Source organism: Euleptes europaea, chromosome 18 (assembly GCF_029931775.1).
Source record: "Euleptes europaea isolate rEulEur1 chromosome 18, rEulEur1.hap1, whole genome shotgun sequence".
Lineage (NCBI taxonomy): Eukaryota > Metazoa > Chordata > Lepidosauria > Squamata > Sphaerodactylidae > Euleptes > Euleptes europaea.
This window is the reverse complement of record NC_079329.1, coordinates 2,300,929-2,316,908: the sequence shown is the minus strand read 5'-3', so window position 1 is coordinate 2,316,908 and position 15,980 is coordinate 2,300,929. Positions and strand designations below refer to the sequence as shown.

Genomic DNA, 15,980 nt, shown 5'->3' with positions numbered 1-15,980 from the left:
ATCCGCACCACACGCAGGCCCAGCTGGCCCCTTCCCAACCCTATGCTGCTCTGCTTCAAACTGCTCCCTGGCTATCCTGACTGCGGCTGCCCTCCCAATGTGGCAGGGGTGAAGGATATTTTGATGGTCAGCACAGGAGCCGGCTTGGCCATTTTCTTGCTGCCACTTGTACCAGCGTACACCTGCTTACTTTCACCTTTGTTTAAGCCAGTGGTCCCCAACCTTTTCCAGCCTGCAGGAGCCTTTGGAATTCTAACAAGGCAAGGTGAGGGGGAAAGACACAAAATGGCTGCGGCAGGAGGCAAAGCCGGCCACAAAATGCGTGCCGCGGCTCACCTTCAGCCCCACAGCGACGATCTTTGTGCTCTGGTGGCAGCTGCTGCCAAAGCAACTTTAAAAAAACCCTGCACAGCCAATTAACTCTCCAATGACCACTCAGAAGTCTTGCTGGGCCAAAGCCCCACCTGCCCCCACACACTTGGTGGGCACCAGGAAAGGTGTTGGCGGGTGCCGTGGTGCTGTGGGGGACACCTGGTTTAAGCCAAGCTGTTTGTACTCTCCCCCCAGGGCAGCTACACTAACCACATTTGGGGTTTTGCTATCAAAAAGAGATGGGAGACCTGATCACAGGTCACCAACATCACAGTATGCTTTAGCCCACACTTTGAACTCCCGCCCGAAACGGAGCCATCCGGAGAGGCAAACACATTTGAATCAGGGCTGGGAGCCAAGGGGCGAGCGATTGTGTGCAAAATCTGGGCAGCCCCCCCCTCCACCTCACCCCCCAGGACGCTCACTTGATGACTTGCAGCAAGGAGTTGTAGCGCTGGATCTCCTGCAGCAGGACCACGTTGAGCGGGGAGGGATCCGTGGAGAGCATTTTGCGGGTGCCCTCGTAATCGATCTCCTCCGGGATCTTGCTGCGCACGTCGGCCGAGATCTCCAGCACCTGGAAGGTGGGGGGTGGGGGGGAAGGCAAGATGAAGGCCAGGCCCTGGGCAGCTGCCGGAAGCCAGATTGCCAGGGGGGCAGCTATCCACCAGAACCCACAGTGCCCTTTCCTCTTAAAGCTGGCATCTCTGCCCTTCCCCACCCGCTGTGCACCTTGTCCTCACGGCTCTGCCCGGCCACCCCCCGGGGCGCGGTCTGGGGCTGCAGGGAGAGGAGGGTCTCAAAGAGCGTCCGGGCCTCGGTGATCTGGGAGGCCACGTCGGCGTTGGGGTGCTGCCCAAAGGCTTCCGGGGGGTCCATGCCGGGCAGCAAGCTGATGTACTCCTTGTAGGACCCCAGGTTGCCGTCCTTGGGGATGAAGTAAGTGTCCAGTGAAGAGAGCCTGAGGAGACAGGTTCGCGTTCAGGGCCTTGCCGTGGACCTCCCTTGCCTAGGGACCCCACCCCGCAAATGTGTTCCCCCCACATACACCAGCCCCCACAGCACATACATTTGAACCACCAAAACTGGTCTCTGTGGCATTCTTTCTAGCACTGCTTCTAATGAAACCTACGCTTTCTAGAAGTGATACAAGAATTTAAAAAAAAAAAACTTTGGGAAATAATTTTTTGGGTCTGTAAAACACAAGGGGGTTCCTTCATGACACTTTTGAGAACTTGACAGTACTTGTGGCAGGGGACCTCAACATGGTCCCCATGGGCACCATGGCACCTGCTGACACCTTTCCTGGCGCTCAAGTACTTTTAGAAAGTGGGTGGGGCCAGGTGGGGCTTTTGCCCAGCATGGCTTCTGATTGGCCATTGGGGTTTTGATTGGCTGGGCAGATTTCTGAAAATGATGCATCGGCAGCAGCAACCACCACGGCACAAAGATCTCCACGGTGTGACTGAAAGTAAGCCACGGCAGCCATTTTGTAGCTAGCTCCGCCTCCTGCGGCAGCCATTTTGTCTGACTGCACCAACCACCAGCGTCCGAATTCCAAAGGCTTCTGCAAGCTGAAAAAGGTCGGGAACTCCGGAGTTAGGGAAAGCAGACCCTTGGAGTGCTTCCCCTGGGGGAAAGGGAAGAAAGGGAGCTCTTCTCAGAGGCGAGGGGAACAAGGCCTCCAATTGCCTGGCAAGAGAAGAGAGACACAGAAGAAGCTTATGCCTCTTCCATGGCCAGCAGGGATGACTGATCCCAAGGAGGGAACAGGGAACCATGGATCAACCACAAGGGGGCGAAGAAGAAGGAGAAGGGTTGGTTTTTATATGCCCACTTTCTCTACTACTTAAGGGAGAATCAAACCGGCTTACAATCACCTTCCCTCCCCCTTCCCACAACAGACACCCTGTGAGGGAGGTGAGGCTGAGAGAGCTGTGACTAGCCCATGGTCACCCAGCTGGCTTCGTGTGGAGGAATGGGAAAATAAATCCAGTTCACCAGATTAGCCTCCTTCGCTCATGTGGAGGAGTGGGGAATCGAACCCGGTTCTCCAGATCAGAGTCCACCGCTCCAAACCACCGCTCTTAACCACTAGCCACCCACCCACCCACCACCACGTATCCCAGACCTGAGCCCTGCAGGGGACAAAACAAAGGTAGCGCCAAGGTAGAAAGCATCCGCTGTGCCCAGGTAGAGGCCAGACCGCTGCAGCCCGAGCATATTCCCACCCCTCTCTCCCAGGCATGGGCCTCGGGCCATACTTGTACAAGTTGGTGGCCACAGTTTGCTCGCAGAAGTAGTCATTGATGTAGGTGGTGAGGAGGCGCCGGTCCCAGTCGTCCGTCACGTGGCCCCCGTAGTTGACGCCGGCGATCAGGTACTTGAGGGCATCCCAGGGCGTCTCCTCATACTCGTCCAGGTACAGGCTCAGGAGGTTCTCGGACACCTGGAGACGGGGCCAGAGCGGCCGGTTGCCAGCTGGGGGCCGAGTGGCGAAAGGGCCAGCCCCCAGGGAGAGGGAGGGCAAAGAGGCTGCGTGGGCCGGGTCCCAGGAAGTCTGGGCCCAGTCGTGGCAGGGTGTCCCCCGGGCCAGAGCTCTGCTGAGGGGGCAGTGCCCCACTCCTCTCGGCTGGCAGCATAAGGGCCCTTGAGGGTCACCCCCACCCTGCATGCCTCTGACCAACCTGCCCAGGATCGGCCTTCTCCCCTCCCCTGGGCACCCTTTGCTGCTCAGGAGACCAGTCCCAGAAGGCAGTTCTCCTTCTCGTAAATGACCCCTGCCCAGGAAAGCAGGCTGGTGAGAAGGAGGAGGGCGCCAGCAGCAGCCCCCATGAACGGCGGGGGCCTGGAGCAGAATGACGGCCCCAGGACCAAAGAGAAGAAGGAGAGTTGGTTTTTATATGCCGACTATCTCTACCACCTAAGGGAGAATCAAACCGGCTTACAATCCCTTCCTCTCCCCACAACAGACACCCTGTGGGGTAGGTGGGGCTGAGAGAGCTCTAAGAGAGCTGTGACTAGCCCAAGGTCACCCAGCAGGCATCATGTGGAGGAGTGGGGAAACCAACCCGGTTCACCAGATTAGCCTCCTCCACTCATGTGGAGGAGGAGTGGGAAATCAAACCCGGTTCTCTGGATTAGAGTCCCCTGCTCCAAACCACTGCTCTTAACCACTACACCACGCTGGCTTGACTCCCAGGCTGACCCCGCCCCCGGGGCAAGCCCTACAAGAGCCTCGTGGGTTGGCTCCACACCAGAGTCCCTCCCTCCCTCGCACCCCCCCCAGGGCCCTCTGCTTTCCCCCTTGGTCACCTCAAAGTCTGAGTCGTTGAACCCGTAGATGATGTTCCAGCCCAGTTGGAGGAACTTCTTGCGTTCCAGCAGGATGCTGTGGAAGAAGCAGAGGGCGAAGAGCAGCTTCTTGTACTTGGTGGGCTTCGTGCAGCGGGTGAACTGGGGCTCTGTGATGAGGTGGTAGAGGCGCTTCATGTTTGCCTTCAGGCCCTGCCGCAGAGAGGAGGGGGCGGGAGGGGGGGAGAGGTTGGTGCCGGCCTTGGGCCCACCAGCGGGAAGCAGGCACAGGCCCAGCCCAACGAGAGCTGCCCTCAACACGCCCTGCCCAGGCCGTGAGGGTAAGGCTGGGGGAAGCGTGGATGCTACAGGGAGAGAGTAGCTGCAGCTCCTGGCATGAAGGGGCATTGGCAGTCGCATTCATTTATTCCACCTGTATCTCACTTGTCTCCCCAGTGAGCACCCAAAGGGGCTTAGATCCTTATCCTCTGCTCCATTTTATCCTCACAAGAACCCTGTGAGGTAGGCGCGGCTGTGAGTGTGTGATTGGCCAAGGTCACCCAAGGAGCTTCCACGTGTGGGGATTTGAACCTGGGTCTCCCAGATTCCAGTCCGAAACTCTCACCACTACACTACACTGGCTCTCGACACCCCCAAGTCCTTCTGAAGGGGCACTTTTTTAAATGAGCAGACGGTTACAGTCTCCATAGCAACCCCCCTCCCACAGACAAGCGACCTGGCAGGCCCTCGGATCAGGAGGCGAAGCAACAGCCCAGCCCCTGAGGCTAATCCAGGGGTTGAGGAAACCACAGGAGCACTCTTGGCAGAGGAACACATGAACACACATGAAGCTGCCTTCTACTGAACCAAACCCTCCTGGGTCCATCAAAGTCAGTATTGTCTACTCAGACCAGCAGCGGATCTCCAGGGTCTCAGGCAGGGGTCTTTCACGTCACCTCCTTGCCTAGTCCCTTTAACTGGAGATGCTGGGGATTGAACCTGGGACCTTCTGCATGCCAAGCAGATGCTCTGCCACTGAGCCACAGCCCCTGTCCATGGCTCTCCAGGGTCTCAGGCAGCAGTCTTTCACATCACCTACTTCTTGCCCGGTCCCTTTAACTGGAGATGCCGAGGATTGAACCTGGGACCTTCTGCATGCCAAGCAAAGGCTCTACCACAGAGCCACGACTCCTCCCAAAAATTACTGGAGATGCCGGGGATCGAACCCAGAGCCTCATACATGCAAAATAAGCGCTCTACCACTGAGCTACATCCCCACCCTTTTTTCCCCGCAGAGGAAGAAGCCCACCCCCACCCCCTGGGCGCTCTCTCACCGAGGGGGGCTCCGTGGTCATCTTGATGCCCGCCTGCAGGATGGAGATGGGGAAGTCCGGGTGGGGGCTGGAGCTGAGCCACAGGCGGAAGGACTGGTGCGGCTCTTCCACCTGCAGCTGCTCCACCAGCTTGTCCAGTTGGGGCATCCAGGAGAGCGAGAGGTGGCAGTTGGCCAAGAACACCCAGTTGCCTGCCGGGAAACACACTGGGGGTCAAGAGGGCACAGCCCCGCAGTGGGCCAGTGGAAGTGAAGGAAACGTGCCCCGGGGGGAGGGCCCGGGGGAACACTGGTGAATGATTCGGGGGGGGGGGCGTGCACCACTCTTGAATATATGAAGCTGCCTTATACTGAAGCCACCTTGGTCCATCAAGGTCAGGATTGTCTACTCGGACTGGCAGAGGCTCTCCAGGGTCTCAGGCTGAGGTCTTTCACATCACTTACCTGCCTGGTCCTTTTAACTGGAGATGCCAGGGATTGAACCTGGGACCTCCTGCATGCCAAGCAGGTGCTCTAACACTGAGCCACGGCCCCTCCCCCAAACATGAAGGTCAGTACTTTCTACTCTGGCAGCGGCTCTCCAGGGTCTCAGGCTGAGGTCTTTCCCATCACCTACCTGCCTGGTCCCTTTAACTGGAGATGCTGCCGGGGATTGGACCTGGGACCTTCAGCATGCCAAGGAGATGCTCTGCCACTGAGCTCCGCCACCTCCCACAGGAGTGGGTAAGGTTGGGGGAAGCAGCCCCTTTCTCACACCCCCTTTGGCCCTCACCTTGATAGACGCCATCTTTGATCATGCGGGTGGCAATCGGGGCCTGGCCCTGGCCTAGCGAGAGGGCATGGAAGCGCTGGGACATGCCCGACTGCTCCGCCAGCTGAAGCAGGGAGGAGGTGGGGTCTACGCCGGGCGACAGCACAAAGATCAGGGGGGTCTTTGTCGTGGAGTCATCCACCACCTGAGGGGGACAGAGCGGAGAGGAAAATCCAAGCACCCTCGCTCGAGCTTCTACTTCCTCGGCCCAGGCAGGGCCAAGTCTAGGGATCCGGGGTCAATCTGTACCCCTCCCCAGCTAGCATGTCAAAGGACCTCATCCAAAAGCCTCAGCATCAGTGCCAAGAAGAGCCACTCCCCCCCCCAAGCTGCAGAAGGGGTTATAGAATGATAGAATTGGAAGGGACCACCAGGATCATCTAGTCCAAGCCACTGCACACTGCAGGAAATCCACAACTACCTCCCCCACACACACACCCAGTTACCCCAACTCCATGCCCAGAAGGTGGCCAAGATGCCCTCCCTCTCACAATCTGCCTAAGGTCATAGAATCTGCATTGCTGACAGGTGGCCATTTAGCTTCTGCTTAAAAACCTCCAGGGAAGGAGAGCTCACCACTTCCCGAGGAAGCCTGTTCCACTGAGGAACTGCTCTAACTGTTAGAAAATTCTTCCTAATGTCTAGACGGAAACTCTTTTGATTTAATTTCAACCCCTTGGTTCTGGTCCGACCTTCTGGGGCAACAGAAAACCCCTCGGCTCCCTCCTCTCTAGGACAGCCCTTCAAGTACTTCAAGATGATTATCATATCACCTGTCTTCTCCTCTTCAGGCTAAACATCCCCAGCTCCTTCAACCTTTCCTCATAGGACTTGGTCTTCAGACCCCTCACCATCTTGGTTGCCCTCCTCTGGACACGTTCCAGCTTGTCTACATCTTTCTTAAATTGCGGTGCCCAAAACTGAACACAGTACTCTAGGTGAGGTCTAACCAGAGCAAAGTGATACCATTGCTTCTCATGGTCTGGACACTATACTTCCGCAGCAGGAAGAGCCCATGGAAAGGGAGCTGTGAGCCAGACCCTTGCAGAGGATGCTGACTGGGCTGCATTCCAGCAAGTCTAACTGCCAAGGCAAGAGCCCCCTCTTGGGACCAGCTGTGCCATTTTACTCACCGACTTCATGTTGAGCACTGGGGGCTCGATGAACTGGGAGCCCAGGTTAGAGACGATGAAGGCAGTGACGCAGAAGGCCACACGGTCTGGCCGCAGGGACCGGACAACGAGCATCCGCTGCATCTGGTTGCAGGAGTTCTCCCACTCGCCTGCAGGGAGCAACCAGGAGTGGTGAGGGGCAGCCTGGGAAGAAGGAGCCCCCGCCCCCCGGATCTGTGGTCTGTGAAGATGGACTGCAAGCTCCGGGGAAGCGACAGGAAACACACAGGAAGCTGCTTTCTTCTAAATCAGACCCTCAGTCCATCAAGGTCAGTATTGCCAACTCAGAGTGGCCGCTGCTCTCCAGGGTCTCAGGCAGAGAAAGGTCTTTTACATCACCTGTTACATAATCCTTGAACTGGAGGTGCCGGGGATTGACCCTGGGACCTTCTGCATGCCAAGCAGAGGCTCTACCACTGAGCCACAGCCCCTCCTCAATGTTTACCCATGAAGCTGCCTTGTACTGAATGAGACCCTCGGACCATCAAGGGCATTATTGTCCATTCAGATGGGCAGTGGCTCACCAGGGTCCCAGGCTGAGGTCTTTCCCGTCACCTACCGCCTGATCCTTTTAACTAGAGATGACGGGGATTGAACCTGGGACCTTCTGCATGCAAAGCAGAGGCTCTACCATTCATCCACAGCCCCTCCCTAAAGTCATCATCTCCTTGACAAAGATCCCCCGAACCCTCTTAAGTGCTCACTCAATGAACAGCAGAGAGGGAGCAATTGGAAGCTGCCATAAAAGGCAAGATTGGAATCCAGCACTGGATTGATATTTTGCACCCACACATCCTTCCCCATAACATGTGGGTATGGTAATCTGGCCCCTTCCTCAGACAGGAGTGGGCTGCCAATCAAACAGTCCCTGCCTCACATGAACACATGAAGCTACCTTATACTGAGTCCATCAGAGTAAGGATTGTCTTCTCAGACCGGCAGTAGCTCTCCAGGATCTCAGGTAGGGGTCTTTCACATCACCAGGGATTGAAGCAGGGACCTTCTGCATGCTAAGATGTTCTGCCTCTGAGCCACGCCCCCTCCCCAACGTTTTAACATGAAGCTGCCTTATACTCAATCAGACCCTCAGTCCATCCAAGTCAGTATTGTCTACTCAGACCAACAGCGGCTCTCCAGGGTCTCAGGCTGAGGTGTTCCACATCACCTACTTGCCTAGTTCCTTTAACTGGAGATCCTGCTGGGGATTGAACCTGGGACCTTCTGAATGCCAAGCAGAGGCTCTGCCACTGAGCCACGGCCCCTCCCCATGGCTTCTCTGCCCTGCCCAACCGAGTTCCGCCAGCCGGTGCGGTGCTCCACCTGGTAGCATGGCCTTCTCGGGCTTGGAGTTGGTGTACCAAAGGTTCCAGTCGCGGGGGTACTGCTCAAAAGAGTTCATGATGCCGTGGAAGTTGGTGAGCTTGTCCAGCTCGGTAATGTTGTCCCAGTAGACGTCGGCCAGCCAGCTGGTGCAGGGATTGTCCATCTGCCCTTCCCTGTCCAGCACCTGCAAGAAGGGATGAGAGGGGAGGCCGCCGGGCATGCCGTCCACCCAGCCAGGCCACCCTCTAAACCCCAGGGACACCCAATCTTATAAAGCCTGAGGACACCTCTGGAATTCTGACACAGGGCGGGAGGCACAGTTACAAAATGGCTGCCACAGGGGGCGGGGACAACCGCAAATGTCAGGGAGCGAAGTGATAGATCACCCTGACAGCCAACGTGGTGTTGTGGTTTGGAGCAGTGGAGTCTAGTCTGGAGAACCAGGTTTGCTTCCCCCACTCCTCCACATGAGTGGCAGAGGCTAATCTGGTGAACCGGGGTGGCTTCCCCTCTCCTACACACGAAGACAGGTGGGTGACCCTGGGAAAGTTACAGCTCTCTTAGAGCTCTCTCAGCCTCACCTACCTCACAGGGTGTCTGTTGTGGGGAGGGGAAGGGAAAGTGATTGTAAGCTGGTTTGAGTCTCCCTTAAGTGGTAGAGAAAGTTGGCATATAAAAACCAACCTTCTTCTTCTACCTCCTCAACATTTCAGGCAGAAGCTCTGTTTAAAAAGATGCCTTTTAATTTGCACAGCCAATAAGAAGCCGTGTTGGGCAAAAGCCCTGCCGAGCCCCACCCACTCTTTAGAAGCACCTGGCGGGCGCCAGGAAAGGTATTGGCAGACTCCATGGCGCCCACAAGCACCTTGTTAGGGATCCCTCCTCTAACCTTTGGGGGGTCTCTGGGCAAAGCGGAGAATCTGTCCGAGCCAGAGACGCCAAACCACAGACAGGCGCCCAGCAGGAGGAGAGCTAAAGTCCAATGAGCCGGGGCTTCCTCCAAAAGCCAAGTCCCAGCTTTCTGGCCACGAGACAGACAAATGCACCCATATGTCTGGGATGCCCCCCTTCCTGTCCTGGGCACGGAGGGTCCCAATCCGATCTTGCCTGTTTATATTCCAAGGAAGGGGGTGCTTTCCCCAGGTGAAAACTATGCTTCTAGGAAGGAGAATGGCACATGCGCTATGAGGGGCTTTGGGGGTGAAATCTGGGTGCCACAGGGGGCCTTGGCAGCAGAGTCTTTGGAGGAAGGGAGCTGGGGGGGGGGGCACAGCTGCCTCCAAGGAGCTGCCTGTGTCAACCCTGGAGGAGAGAAGGGGGACACTGGCGGCCTCAGCAGGGGAGAGAAACTCTCTGCCCATTTCCCAGGGCTGCCTTCACAACAGAAAGCTCATCTCTGGACTGGCCTCCCTGCCAGGCTGCCCTGCCCTGTCCCTCGAGCAGGCTTTCCTTTGGTTCTCGGCCCCGTTGTCATGGACAGGGCTTGGCCACGCTTCAAGAGCATCTCAGATTACAAAGCCAGGCGGAGTGGGAAAGCTGCCCGGCTCTCTCTCTCTCCATGGAGGGCCCCTGGAAGAGCCAACCACTTGCTGCCCTTGACTGCCCGGAGAGGGAGAAGGAGAGAGGAAGGTTTCAAAGGGAACCCGAGGTCAGCCCGGGAGCAGAATGGGATGACAAGGAGGCCGGGGAGGACTCATTCCAATAGTGGAAAGCTTCCCGTTGGAGACTCATCTGAGCCAGGGCCTGCACGCTTCCAGAAGCTCTGCAAGGTTGGGTTGGGTTGGTTCATATCCAGATGTGAAATTTATCCTTTCCCCACCCCGGGGTCTTTCGCCTTCGCTCCCTGGCTGGCGGGTGCTCAGCCTCCAAACCGCTCCACAGCTTCTCTTGCCCGAGACGACCCTGCTGTGAGGTTTCCCCCCCCCCCTCGTGAAACCGATCTCCGATTTCCTCTACAAAACCTGCACTCCTTGTCAACGTTCTGTTACCGACACTTTCAGCCTGAAGTGCTGCGACGTCTTCTGGCATTCCACGCAGTCATTAAAGCACCGGAAGCCAGCAAAGGCCAGCTTTTAATCTCCAGATGAACCTCACAGGAAAGCTTTAATGGCCCATGTGGAGAAATACCCCCCCACCCCAAATTCCCCCCAGTAATTCAACCCCTGGGACTGCGCTCTTGTCTGTGAGATGGGGCCTGGCTGGATGTTTATAGCTGGCAAAAAGGAAAGGTGCTGCAGAGTGAGACATCCAGCACCCAGCACAAGACGCTCCAGTGCTTACAGATGCAGATGGGCCTGGCCAGGAGCTCAGGCAAAAGGTTTACCATCCAGCACCTCTGCTAGAATGTCACACCTAAAGGGCCAGAGACTGGGGAAGCCCAATGGCTAGAGTGCATTTTTTTTCTTTTTTTTGGGGGGGGGGGCGGGAGATCAGGACTATATGGGGGGATTCTCAAAGGGGAGATTCCGTCCTGCACCAAGCTCCTCTTCTGCACACAAAGTTCATAGAATCGGAAGGGACCACCAGGGTCATCTAGTCCAGCCCCCTGCACAATGCAGGAAATTCACAACTACCTCCCCCCTCCACACCCCCAGTGCCCAGAAGATCGCCAAGATGCCCTCCCTCTCATGAACCGCCTAAAGTCATAGAATCAGCATTGCTGACAGATGGCCATCTAGCCTCTGCTTCAAAACCTCCAGGGAAAGAGCACTTACCACCTCCCGAGGAAGCCTGTTCCACTGAGGAACCGCTCTGACTGTTAGAAGATTCTTCCTAGTGTCTAGATGGAAACTCTTTTGATTTAATTTCAACCCATTTGTTCTGGTCCCACCTTCTGGGGCAACAGAAAACAACTCAGCACTCTCCTCTATATGACAGCCCTTCAAGGGTTTCAATAAGCCCTTCAGACTGCTTATTCTGGGGCTGTCCAGACTGGGGCAAAGAGTGAGCAGAAGCCCCGGTAGGCCAAGGAAGGCAAGTGCAGAGGGAAAGGGGACTAAGGTGGATTCTCTTCCCTTGCAGATGCTGGAAGAAGCCATCCCCTAAAGCAAGGGTCCCCAACCTGGTGCCCATGGGCACCATGGCGCCCGCTGACACCTGCCCCGGTGCTCACCAAGTGCTTTTAGGAAGTGGGCATGGCCAGGTGAGGTTTCTGCCCAGCAAGGCTCCTGATCGGCCATTGGAGGCTCCACCTCCTGCGGCAGCCATTTTGTGGCTGGGTCCACCATCCTGGGTCAGAATTCCAAAGGTGCCCAAAGGCTCAGAAAGGTGGGGGGGAGCTGCCCTAGACTTCACAAGGCCAAAATGTCACAGGAGCCCCACAATTTCCTCTTAAGCAGCCAAAGAACCAGCTGCTTTCTGGCGCCCCCCAATTTGGTACTTACTATAAACCCGAACCGAAAATAAACCCGAAATTAGCCATTTCGGTAAATTTCCAGTTCAGGTTTACCGAATGCACAAACCTGGGAAGAAAGCTGAAGCTGAATAGGCAATTCTGAAAAAAGCCGAATTATTATTCGGCTTTTTTCAGGTCCTGGGGGGTCATTTTTCGAGGTAGAGCCCATAAAATCACAGTGTAGCTTGAAGGGACTGTCCTTGCACAAACCCCAAAGTTTGGTGAAGATTGGGTCAGGGGGGGTCCGATTTTATGGGGTCTGGAAGGGGTTGCTCCTCCCTCCTCCATAGAGAATTGGGCCCAACCCAAACCCGAAATTTACTGATTTTTTTTCCACAGCCCTAGTACTTACCACTCCCCCCCGCAAGAAGAAGTTGTACTCATCCATCTTGAGGTTTCCGGACACCTCCAGGATCTTGGCGCACATCTGGAAACTAAAGAGCAGCTTGTGGTGCTCGAAGAGGCCCCGGCAGGTGTATCTAGGTGGAAGGAGACAGCCAGTGGGATGGAGGCTGGCAGCTCAGGAGAGAAATGCCCCCCCACACACACACACATACACACATAGCCAGAGATCTGCACTTCTTGGGCCTCCTGCTAGCAGAAGGGGGGGCTATGTTGAGTGGGAGGATTGTGGGTAACTGGCCCTCTCTCAAGCACACTGAACCTGCCTCTTGCCCCAAGGAGGACCCGGGAACCCGACTACATTGATGAGAGGTGCCCGACATGGTGCCTGTGGGCACCATGGTTCCCGCTGACCCCTTCCCTGGAGCCCACCAAGTGTTTTTAGAAAGTGGGCGGGGCCAGGTGACGCTTTTGAAGAAGAAGAGTTGGTTTTTATGTTCCGACTTTCTCTATTACTTAAGGAAGAATCAAACCGGCTGACAATCCCCTTCCCTTCCCCTCCCCACAACAGATGCCCTGTGAGGTAGGTGAGGCTGAGAGAGCTGTGATTAGCCCAAAGTCACCCAGCTGGCTTAGTGTGTAGGAGCGGGAAACAAATCGAGTTCACCACATTAGCCTCCGCCGCTCACATGGAGGAGTGGGGGAATCAAACCCCAGTTCTCCATATCAGAGTCCACCGCTCCAAACCACTGCTCTTAACCACGACACCACGCTGGCCCAGCCAGGCCTCCGTTTGGCCACTGGAGATTTGCTTGGCTGTGCAGATTTTTAAAAATGTCGCTTTGGCAGAGCAGAGCTGCCCACCACAAGCACAAGAACTTCCACTGTGAGGCTGAAGGCGAGAGCGCTGCGGCAGCCGTGTTGTGGCAGCCAATCTGTGGCTGCGCCCGACACGCGGTCTGAGAATGCCGAAGGTCCCCGCAGGCTCAAACAGGGCGGGGACTCTGGCACAGCTTGTTGGGCCCAGCAGGCCAGGGGAAGAGGGGGTTCCGGCCCCCACTGACTGCCAGGTCTCCTGCTCGGCACAGCCGGCTACCTGTAGACCGCATAGGTGTGGTACTCGTTGAGATAGCGGATCCTCTCCTCCAGCTTGGCACTCCGGTGGCTCTTCTGGATGCTGAGGTTGAACAGGTCGATGTAGGCGTCCAGGGAGAACTGGTACATGGGGTCGATCCTGCCCATGTCATTGAGGACAAAGAAGAGGATGGACGCCCTCTGAGCGCAGGGGCGGTAGGCCTGGGAGGAGGAGGAAGAAGGAGGAGGAGGAGGAGAGTTGGTTTTTATATGCCGACTTTCTCCACTTAAGGGAGACTCAAACCGACTTACAATCCCCTTCCTTTCCCCTCCCCACAACAGATACCCTGTGAGATAGGTGGGGCTGAGAGAGTGTGACTAGCCCAGGGCCACCCAGCTGGCTTAGTGTGTAGGAGAGGGGAAACAAATCCAGTTCACCAGATTAGTGTCCGCCACTCACGTGGAGGAGTGGGGAATCAAACCCGGTTCTCCAGATCAGACTCCACAGCTCCAAACCCCCACTCTTAACCACTGCACTACACTGGCTCTTCTTCTAAAAGCTCAGGGAGGGACAGGGTGCAATTTCTGCATAGCCAAATGGCTCCTCGTTCCTCCCCAGTACCTGCCATTCTCCCCACCCACCCTGTCCTATTAATTCGAGCCTCCCAAGCACAGTCTCTAACCCAAGATCTAGCCCCTCTTTCACCTCCCGAGCGGTGTCAATCTTGATCTCTGTCATCTCGCTGGTCTCCAGCTGATCCGTGACCTCGGTGGCCGTTGTCTTCGAGGTCTGCAGCGTGTTCACCAGCTGCACGTCGTCCAAGAGGGAGCCCGTCGCTTCGTTCAGCAGCCTGAGGGTGGGAGGAAGGATGGGGGAGTGGGAGAGGGGATGCCGACCCTCGCTCACAATTGGCCTAAACAGCCTGGGGACACCCAGCCCAGCCCAAGCTGCCAGGGGTGGGGAGGCAGAGAGGCCCTCCTTGGCCTAGAGCAGTCTACCTCAGGATCTCATCCTCCAGTTCCTTCAGCTTCCTTTTCCCCGCGGCGATGTTGAGCACCAGGGAGTCCTTCTGTTCCTCCAGCTCGGGCCTCTCCTTCCGCACCACAATCCCCAAGAGCTGGGCCTCCAAACCCTGAGGAAACCCAAGGCGCTCAACACCAATTCTGCACTTGGAGGGAGGGTCCTTCCCTGACCTCCCCTCTTGCCTCTTTCAAAGCACCCCACCCCCCCGGGAAATCAGGCTGCCCCACACCAAAGTCCATGGACCATGATGGACCCGAGTTCTTGCCTTGGGGTCCCCAGAGTGCCACCCCAGAGTACCCAGCAAGGCTGGGTAATTTTGGCTGTGCGGATTTTTAAAAACATTGCTTTGGCAGCAGCTGCCACCACAGCACAAGGTTCTTCACTGTGTGACTGAAGGTGAGCTGCGGCAGCCGTTTTATGGCTGGCTCCGCTTCCTGCAGCAGCCATTTTGTGGCTGCGCCCACCACCTTGTGCCAGAATTCCAAAGGCGCCTGCCAGCTCAAACAGGTAAGGGACCCCCTGCCCTACCTGCTCCTTGACAGCAAAGTTGACTATGGTGGTCTGGGAGGAGGTCTCCGGGGTGTAGTGCGGGTTGGACAGCTTGGTGGTGAGGTAGAAGCGGAATTCCGGGTGATAGTCCACTTCCTTGTCTCCCAGCCTGATCAGCAGACGGCCACCTGGCATGTACACAGAACAAGTCAGGGGCCAAACAGGGCAGACTTCCCTTCATCCAGGCCTGGGACCTCTTTCCTTCTCGCTTCCTAGTGGGAGACTGGTGTCAGGTCTCAGCAACACGTTGCGTTTCTGGTAATAAAGACTTCTCTCCAGACGGTGCAGCGAGTTAAAAGTTTTATTTCAGAAAGTCAGCGAGTTCAGCAGATCATAGAAACTTAAGGCTAGAATACAGGCATGGGGAAATATCGGTACATATATAGGGTAAATACAATGGGGTTGATTAGGTTTTAGAAACAAAGAAACAATACAGAAGTTAACTACCGGTAAAGACTTAAGACAATGCATACAGGAAATAAACGTGTGCGTTAACTGGCTGATCTCCCCGAGCTCCCGGCATTGTTTTGCGGGACCCGGTATCAGATCAGCGATTACTCGGGTGGGTCTCCATTGAGGTGCAGATCTTGGGCAGGAGACGGGGTGCAAACGGGGAGGAACGGAGTGAACAAATACTCCATTTTGTTTGTGGGGGGAACCATCTTGTTTCTATCCGGGGCCGACAGAGAGCCTATCTGACAACTGGCTACCCTCCTCCCATCTAACTGGCCAAGACATACACGGGAGAGATGTAATATTTCCATAACTTTTGAAGCCACAGAGGGGGGAAAAATACAAGTTTCTTCAAGGGGAAAACAGATATTTTAGGAAAAACTGAAATATAGGCAATACTTACTGTCCTTTCAAACCTAAACTAATTTTCCTGCGTTAACAACATTAATAAAAGCTCTGGGGAGCTTATTCTCTAGGGACGATTTGTCTGACCCCTTTTGTTGTGGTCCTTTGTCAAAAGGTAAAGACTTTTTTGTTTCATTTGGCATTCCCTTGATTCCTCCTTCCTCCTTCCTAACCAACTGCTGTTTTTATGTTTGATATGTATTTTAACTGTTCTTTAATTGTTTTAATGATGTGTATTAGGTGGGCTGATTTTAATGGTTTTAAAATGTGATTTTATCCTGGATATTTAAATTGGTTAGGCACCTTCGTGGCCCTAGTAAGAGCAGAAGGTGGGGTACAACTGTATACATCTACAGCGTGCTCACCCTGTCTTTAAAAGCATTTCACAAATTCTTAAAGAGAAAATATCTCATAGGAGTGTTTTTTTTCCTGGT

The 15,980-nt window shown here is 55.6% G+C and overlaps 1 protein-coding gene across 1 annotated transcript in view; it reads right to left on the bottom strand.

The window, feature by feature from the left end:
• The window catches only part of DNAH2 (dynein axonemal heavy chain 2), a 102,334-nt gene that overhangs the window by 2,905 nt on the left and 83,449 nt on the right, over nt 1–15,980 (bottom strand). Inside the window, exons 69-81 of the mRNA XM_056863627.1 lie at nt 14,668–14,816; nt 14,115–14,248; nt 13,822–13,966; nt 13,138–13,337; nt 12,052–12,178; nt 8,303–8,489; nt 6,944–7,092; nt 5,772–5,955; nt 5,001–5,191; nt 3,688–3,879; nt 2,637–2,821; nt 1,105–1,333; nt 798–949 (exon numbers count right to left, since the gene is read on the bottom strand). Coding sequence (XP_056719605.1) covers nt 798–949; nt 1,105–1,333; nt 2,637–2,821; nt 3,688–3,879; nt 5,001–5,191; nt 5,772–5,955; nt 6,944–7,092; nt 8,303–8,489; nt 12,052–12,178; nt 13,138–13,337; nt 13,822–13,966; nt 14,115–14,248; nt 14,668–14,816 — 2,224 coding nt within the window. The remainder of the gene's footprint in view (nt 1–797; nt 950–1,104; nt 1,334–2,636; nt 2,822–3,687; nt 3,880–5,000; nt 5,192–5,771; nt 5,956–6,943; nt 7,093–8,302; nt 8,490–12,051; nt 12,179–13,137; nt 13,338–13,821; nt 13,967–14,114; nt 14,249–14,667; nt 14,817–15,980) is intronic.